This window comes from Suncus etruscus, chromosome 4 (assembly GCF_024139225.1).
Source record: "Suncus etruscus isolate mSunEtr1 chromosome 4, mSunEtr1.pri.cur, whole genome shotgun sequence".
Lineage (NCBI taxonomy): Eukaryota > Metazoa > Chordata > Mammalia > Eulipotyphla > Soricidae > Suncus > Suncus etruscus.
In genome coordinates this window covers 1,850,034-1,858,023 of record NC_064851.1, presented here as the reverse complement: position 1 = coordinate 1,858,023, position 7,990 = coordinate 1,850,034, and the positions used below count along the sequence as shown (strand labels likewise).

Here is a 7,990-nt window from a genome sequence, read left to right as displayed (position 1 = left end):
CAGTGGGTATCTGGGGTCTCGGGTGCCCCATCTCCCACACAGGACCTCAGGCCCTGCTGACATGTTTGAGCTGGGTCGTGGAGTTTGATGGCAAGAGGAAGATCCCCAAAGGGAGGGGAGTTGGCATGGGGGAAACCACAGCCAGCCGACTCTGTTGTTTGAACCCCACTTGCAGGCAGAGAGGGAGGAAGGGGGCGGAGGGTTGGTTCACAGCTGAGCCTTGTCTGCCTGATGGACAAGAAGGCTGGGAACATCCCCCGGAGGTGTGGAACAGGGCATCCCTTCACTCTGCCCTCCCCACCCTGCATTAAAGGCACTGTTGCTCAGCCTGGCTGTTCTGGGGGCTGAGGTGGGTGCTGGGAGGATCCAGGTGGCTAGAGAGGGCTACAGGGATCCTCCTGGATGCTGGAGACAGTCCCCAAAGTGGTCTGGGTGCCCCCGGGGACCCCTAGTTCTGCAGGTCTTGGAGGGCCATACCCAGCTGGTGGTGGGTCCCCACATTCTTATAGGGAGCTGGGTGGAGCTGCTGAGTCTGACTGCTCCTGCCTCTGGACGCGTGTGAGAGAGAGAGAGAGAGAGAGTGTGTGTGTGTGTGTGTGTGTGTGTGTGTGTGAGAGAGAGAGAGAGAGAGAGAGAGAGAGAGAGAGAGAGAGAGGAGAGAGAGAAGAGCGAGAGCGCCGGCCTGATCTCCCCCTAGCTGTGGCCCCAGGGACAGGAGGTCCTTCCTCCCCATCAGGCATCCAGCCAAGGCCCCAGCGCTGCCACCTTGAACCTGAGTGGCTGCTCCAGAGAGTTGTAGGAAGGTCTGGTGTGGGCAAAGCTTCTCATCACAGGGCCCCAGTCTGCTCAAACCCAGCCCAATCTCTGGGGCGCCTGGCCTCAGTTTCCTTGTCCACATCAGGGCTGGGAGCATCTCAGGCACCATGATGAGGTGACACAGGTGCCGGCTGGTCAGATGGAGCTGGCACCGGGGTCGCCCTACTGCCTCAGACCTGACCTGTTTCTGTGTTGTCTGAGGGGGACTTTGCAAGGGGGTACGCTTGGGGCCTGACCATCACCTGCCACCCGCGGGGTCTCTCGTAGACATCGACGAGTGTGTCACGGGCGTACACAACTGCTCTGTCAACGAGACTTGCTTCAACATCCAGGGCGGCTTCCGCTGCTTGGCCTTTGAGTGCCCCGAGCACTACCGACGCTCCGCCAGACACGTAAGTTCTGGCCCTGCTGGCCTCTCCTTCTGCCTGGCACTGGGCGTCCCCTCACCTCTCCTCGGGGCCCTGGGGTCTCTGGGATGCCTAGTTTGGGGCTTGCATGCCAGCAAGACTGCTTCCTGCAAAAGCCAAGGAAGGGACCCACTGACAGGAGGGCTGAGGCTGAACGGTAAACTGGGCAGGCATCCAGAGGTGGCCCCCGATGTGAATTTTGGGTGGTCGCTACTGGGGCATCCAGGGCCTTCTGCTAAGCTGACCCTGGCACTGTCGACCCTCTGTGGCTTGATTCTGTGTGTCCCGCTGCTTTGGGAGACGGCACATGACGGCTTCCCTCCAGGTCCTTGGGAGGTATGAGGTGTATGGGATGAAGCTTGGAGGCGCCTGAGCCTGGGTCCCCTTGCACATTGCTGCTCTGTGTCCATTTATTGGGGGATTCTCTCTTGGGGCTGCTGTGTTTGTCTTAGAAAAAGCTCTTGTCTTGCGGGTATGGGTATGTGATCCCTCTCTCTGGCCCCTGCACCTACTGGGCTGATCGATTCCCAGGATTCTGCTTTTTTGGGCTGTGGGTGCTCCCCAGAAGTCTCAGGGGAGCAGCCATGCTGGCCTGAAGGCCCTGGATACACCCTGGGGTGCTGGGATAGCACATGATGCCAGAGATAGAATGGGCAGCTTTGAGGAGCAATCCTGGCTGTGTGTGTGTGTGTGTGTGTGTGTGTGTGTGTGTGTGTGTGTGTTTGGGTCATGGTGATGACCACAATATGTTGGGTCCCATTACTCCTTGACTGGTTATCAATGGACCCTCAAAGAGCTCCCAGAATGAGAAATTGATTCCCACCCCCTATCCCCTTGTGGGGGGAGGTCTTGGTAATATTTATCCGCAGCAAATAATCCACACAGACAGGAGGGCAAAGGGGTAAGAAAGTCGGACGAAGAATCCTTTGTCAGCCTACCACCAGCTCCAAAAAAAAAAAAAAACAACCTGGAGCCAGCTAGTAAACTCTGCCGAAAGATTCCACCACCTCGCTCCCAAGCTATTTATTAGACTCTCAAGAGTGCCCCCACATGGAAGGTAGAAGGTGAAACAACAGGCAGAGATAATAATCTTATGGAAATGCTTTCATATATAGCAGTAATACTCTGGGATCATTCCTGGTAGTGGTTGGGGGACACGATGGGATTGAACCCAGATTGGCCACGTGCATGGCAAACGCCCTCCCCTGTGCTCTTGCCCCCAACCCCACCCCAGCCCTTGGAAACACCGCCCTGGCCCTGGCATTGCATAGTGTTAGCTTCCGGTATTTCCTGGGCGACTGGTCAGCACCTTCAAGGCCCTGGCCCACTACCTTCAGGGTCCTTGGAACTGCCCAGGCCCTCGCAGCTCCACAGCTGCATCAGGACTGGGTCTGAGGGTTATGTTTGTATGTCAGGTTGGACTGTCACCTCACACAGAGCTGCAGGAGGTCTGAGCTGCCCGCTGGGGCTAACTGATTTCTCTCCTTTTGGGGGAGGGTTTTGGGGATCCTGATACCCAGTGGTGTTTTCAGGGGTTCTTCCTGGCTCTTACACTCAGGAATCATCCTGGCAGGCGTTACGTGGACCTTTTGGATGCTGGGGATCCAACCGGGGATGAATCCAGCTGCCGCTCAGACCTTTGGCCTCAGCTGACCTTTCTCTTACTGGCCAGCTCCAATCTAGTGGGTGCCTTCTAGGCTCCCTTGCCTAACAATAGAGGAATCGTGACTCCATTGTTTTCCCATTGGTGGCTATGGAAGCGACGTTGTACAAGATGTCTGAGGGTCAGGCTAGAATACCAATTTGGGGGACGTTTCGGAAGGGGGGCTGTTTGCGCCACACCTGGCAGTGTTCAGGGGTTCCTCCTGGCTCTGCGTTCAGGAATCACTTTTGATATTGTTCAGGGGACCCTACGGGATGCTGGGGATCGAACCCAGGTCAGCCTTGTGCAAGCCGTGTGCAACGCCATCCCCACTGTGCTGTCACTTCAACCCCAGGCCTTGAGCACCTTGCCTAGTTGTCCCATCCTGGGTCTGAGCCCCACAAAGCAGCTAAGCGTGGCATGGAGCTGCCCTTTCCTGCCCTGCCTCAGGCTGTGCTCTCGGGTGTCTCAGGGGAACCCTGTTCATTGCACGCCCCTGGCAGGGCCTCCTCTTGCTCACTTACTCACTTGCTCACCCCGTAATCTCCTGCAGCCTGTCCCTGAGGCAGCAGGCAGTGCCTAGAGAGACCCACAGTGCCCAGCCTCACATGTGCCCTCCTGCACACACATGGTTTCCCCGCTCTGGGGTCGATCACCCACGTGTACAGACCAACTGCCAAACTGAGGCTGGGCAGTCCAGTGGTGGTCTCCATGGGGGCAGCAGAGATGGACCCTCAGAGGTTTTTACATAGGCTTAAGGAGGACAAAGAAAGGAGCCTCGGAACTGGGGGTGCCCAGGATGGGGGTTCAGGGCCTTATTCACTGGAGCCCAACACTTGACCCCAAGTATTTTCCGTGTCTGGGTGGTACACTATGGTGTTATTAAGGGCAGCAAAGCAGAATGGTTACCCCTGGGCTCTGTGAGCCCCTGGGAAAGGGGTGATGGGGGAATCACTGGAAATGGCCTGTGAGAGACTCTCGCGCCACCTGCTGGCCATTGTTTGCATGGCCGCCTGTGCCATAAGTTTCTCTGTGTGTATGTGTGCTGGTGTGTGATTTGTGGATTTCTATGAAAATACTGCAGGCCTGTGGGTGTGGGAGGTCACTCTGCTGACTGAACTTCAGACTGCACATCTTGGAGGCAGAGCAGGCAGGAGCTCATGTGGGTCCTCAGCTGTCCTCTCTTCAGAGGCCTCTGGGCCTGTGTCTACTCTGACCGGCCTTCCTTCCCTCAGCAGCACTAGTCCTGCTTCCTTCTTACCTCTGGTCCCCTCTTCAGAGTTCCGGCCCTCGTGTTCTTGGTTCTTCCCTGGACCTCACTCCCAAAACTGTCCTTTCTAAGAACTCAGTAAATGAAAGTTTTCTCTGAGTTCTGATAAAAAAAATGTCAGAGAAAAGGCATCTCTTTGATGAAAGGGATGAAGAAATACAACCCTCACTGGAATAATCAGTGCGAAGTCAGTCCAGGAATCCAGCAGGAGGCCTGGAGCCTGGGAGTCCGGAGGGAATGTGTTGGGAGACTCGATTCCATCGTGGCAGAGCTTCTGCCAATCCCACAGGCTTGCCACCCTAACGGAAGGAAAAGCCTGTCTGCTTCCTGTCACAGAAAGCGAGGCGCTTTTCTCTTTCTACGACATTAGAACCATTTAATCCTGCCCCCCAAAAGATTGAGTCTGTCTCCAGCACTGCCACAGGAAGTTAAAACCAATCCTCGTCCTGTCATTGGAAGTTAGGAGCCGTCTCCCTTTTCTCACAGGAAATTAAATTTTGTCACAGGAAATGAAAACTTGTCCCTGGACATGAGAGTCTGTCCTAACGTCCTATCACAGGAGATTAGATTCTGTCCTGTCCTGTCACAGGAAGTGTAAAATCTGTTTTCATGTTGTCATGGGAAGTTAGGTCCTATCCCATTTTGTCACATGACATGAGGCCTGTCGGCTCCCTCACAAGGGGTTAGAATCCATCTCTGCCCTCTCACAGGGAGTAAGACTCTATCATAGGAAGGATCCTGTGATCCTTCCCATCCTCTCACAGAAAGCCAGAGTGCATGTCTGTCCTGTCACAGAGAGCCAGAGTTCATGTCTGTTTTCTCACAGGAAGCCTGAGTCCATGACTGTTCTGTCATAAAAAGCCCAAGTCCATGTCTGTCTTCTCACGGGAAGCCTGAGTCCATGTCCGTCCTGCCATAGGAATCAAGTCCTTGTCTATCCTCTCTGGGAAGCCAGGGTCCATGTCTGTACTCACAGGAAGCCAGAGTCCATGTCTGTCTTCTCAGACCCTCTCTCTATCTCTGTCCGAGCCTCTCAGCCCCATTTTCCTTTTGGGTCCCTCCACGAGGTTGTGCGATGCTGAGCTGCCGGACCCCCTTCAGGTCTTGCTGGTGACTGGCATGGTCACCTCCAAGGTCATGTCTGACACCCATGTATGACCCTGGGGGGCCACGAGAACAGGGTGCACCAGGGGAGCGTGGCCTGGGAGGGCCTCGCCTGTGAAAAGGGGGCCACCCTTCTCCCTGGGCCCTCCACGCCCAGCGCCCCCAGAGGGTGTAGGAAGAGGCCGGAGGTCATCAACACCTCCCGCAGGTGAGTGAGTGAGGGGGCCCGCAGGGCAGGGGGACCCCGTGAGCCCCCCACGCCCCTCTCCGCTCTCCCCTCGGCTGGCCCTGCCCTCACTGGCCCCCGTCTGCTCCCTTCCTTGCAGCCGCTGCGAGCGTTTGCCATGCCACGACAACCTGGAGTGCGCCCAGCTGCCCCTGCGGATCACTTCCTACTACCTGGCCTTCCCCACCAGCATCCAGGTGCCCGCCGTGGTCTTCCGCATGGGCCCGTCCAGCTCGGTGCCCGGCGACAGCATGCAGCTGGCCATCACAGACGGCAACGAGGAAGGCTTCTTCAGTGCCCGCAAGCTGGGCCACAGCGGGGTGGTGGCCCTCACCAAGCCGGTGCCCGAGCCCCGAGACGTGCTGCTGACCGTCAGGATGGACCTGTTCCGCCACGGCACTGTCAGCTCCTTTGTGGCCAAACTCTACATCTTCTTGTCCGCCGAGCTCTGAGCCAGCACAGGGGTGGGGGTGGGGGGGAGAGGGCGGGGCAGGGGCACCCTCCTGTGCTGCCCCTAAGCCCCTTCTCCAGAATCTCGATCAATAAAATTCCAGCAGGCGGACCCATACAGCGCCTCGGTGCTCTGGTTTTTATTGGTGTGCTCCTGGCGGTCTACTGGGCACTATGAGGGTGGCCCTAAGGCTCTTGGCACCGCCTAGCTCCCCAGGGCAGGGTAGTGTTTCCTTTTTCTTTCTTTTTTAGTGTTTGGGTCACACCAGGTGGCACTCAGAAGTTCCTCCTGGCTCTGTGCTCAGGAATCATGCTTGGCAGGCTCAAGGGACCCAATGGGATGCTGGGGATCGAACCCAGGTTGGCCGGGTGCAAGGCCAATGCCTTCCTGTTGTGCTCCAGCTCCAGCCCCAAGGATAGCATTTTCTAGAATGGGTGTGCGCCTGACTGGGAGGCCCTGACTGGCCCGGGAGGGTCTCCATGGCTGGTTGCTGGGGAGGCGCGGTGCATGGTTTCTGGGAACTTGGTTGGATGAGGCCGTGATGGGGAGTCGTTTGGACTCTGAGCGCTGCCTCCCCTCATGTGGCCAATGTGGAAAACTGGCCAGGCCTCCTGGGAGGATGGTTTGGGAGGAGCCCCACGTTCTGACTCAGTTTCCCTGCTCTGTCCCGCTGTCTCTCCCTGTGTTTCTGACCTGCTGAGGGGCACATATTGGGCGGGGGGTGGCGTGTCCCAAATGTGGTGGCTGCCTCCTGGGTGCACCTTGGCCTATGTGAGGTGAGGCTGGGTGTCCTTAGATGGCCCTGGCTCCACCATGCTGGGCCCCCACATACAGCGGACCCATCTCTCAGCTGCGGTCTATTCCCTCTGGAGACTCAGAGAGGATGAGTCGTAGCTCGGGGCACCCAAGAGTCCTGGAACCCAACTCAGCCTCCCCCATACTGCTTCCCTTTGCCCCACCTCACCTCCCTCTCCAGACCCTGCAGAACTGTGTTCTGGGGGGCATGTCCACCTCACTTCTTCGCACACCTTGAGCACAACCCTCATGCCACCTGGCCTAACTCTTGCGGCCTCAGGCCCTTTGCATGTGCTTTGCTACCCAGGCCTGAATGTAGCTCCTGCTTTCACTACAGTGCTCCTTTCTCTGGGGGAAAGCTTTCCTGACTCCCTGGCCTTGTTTCCTCTTCCCATCTTGCTTGCTCGTCAATACCCCAACATGAGATACCAGGAGCCACCCCCATACCATTTCACATCTATTTTCCCTCTTTGCAGAAGACCTGGGAGACAGAGATCACGTCACAGATCTGGCCATGTCCTCTGCTCCTGCACACAGTGCTCTGTCCCTGTGTGCGGCCGGTTGTCTGTTCTAGCGGCGGCGTTCCTGGGTGGGGACAGTTGACAGCAGGCGGGCATGAAGGGAATACAGGATGCCACAGAAGAGCCAGGGAAGGGTATCGAGGCAGCTTCAGCCCATCCTGCTAGCCCTGTCTGGTGGGGAGTTATGTCTGTGCCTCAGGTAGGGCCAGTCCCTAGTCTCCCCCACCCTCTCCACAACTCTCATCAGCCCCCAAACCCAGCTTTCCTTTTCATTCTCCAGCTGCAACCAAACTCGTCCCGGAAGGAGAGTGATGGGGCTGAGGGTGAATGGGGGTGAGTGAATGGATGGATGAGGGGAGAGGGAAGAAGGTGATGCACAGGGCAACAATGGGTGAATGGGTGATGGTGGGTGACTGATAATGATTGGTGATGGTGAGTGAATGGGTGCTGGATGGTGATGGTAAGAGAATGCTGGTGGATAGGTGGGTGATGAATGATGGGCGATAGTGGGTGGGTGTTGGATGAATGAATTGTTGGGTGATGATTGGGTGGTGATAGAGGAATGATGAATGACGGTGAATTTGGATGGTTGGTGAATGAGTGGGTGATGGTGGATAGGTAGGTGGTGACAGATGGATAGGTGGTGGTAAGTGCATGGGTGATGATAGGAGATTGGATGGAAGGATGTGTAAATGGATGGTGAAGGTCATGAATGGAAGGATGTGATGGTGGATGGGTATTGAATGGTGGATGGATGG

General features: G+C 56.7%; 1 protein-coding gene across 1 annotated transcript in view; it reads left to right on the top strand.

Moving 5' to 3' along the window:
* The window catches only part of FBLN1 (fibulin 1), a 33,416-nt gene extending 27,499 nt beyond the window's left edge, over nt 1-5,917 (top strand). Inside the window, 2 exon segments of the mRNA XM_049771756.1 lie at nt 1,084-1,203; nt 5,562-5,917. Of these exon segments, the coding sequence (XP_049627713.1) occupies nt 1,084-1,203; nt 5,562-5,917 (476 nt within the window).
* Nucleotides 5,918-7,990: the final 2,073 nt, after the last annotated feature.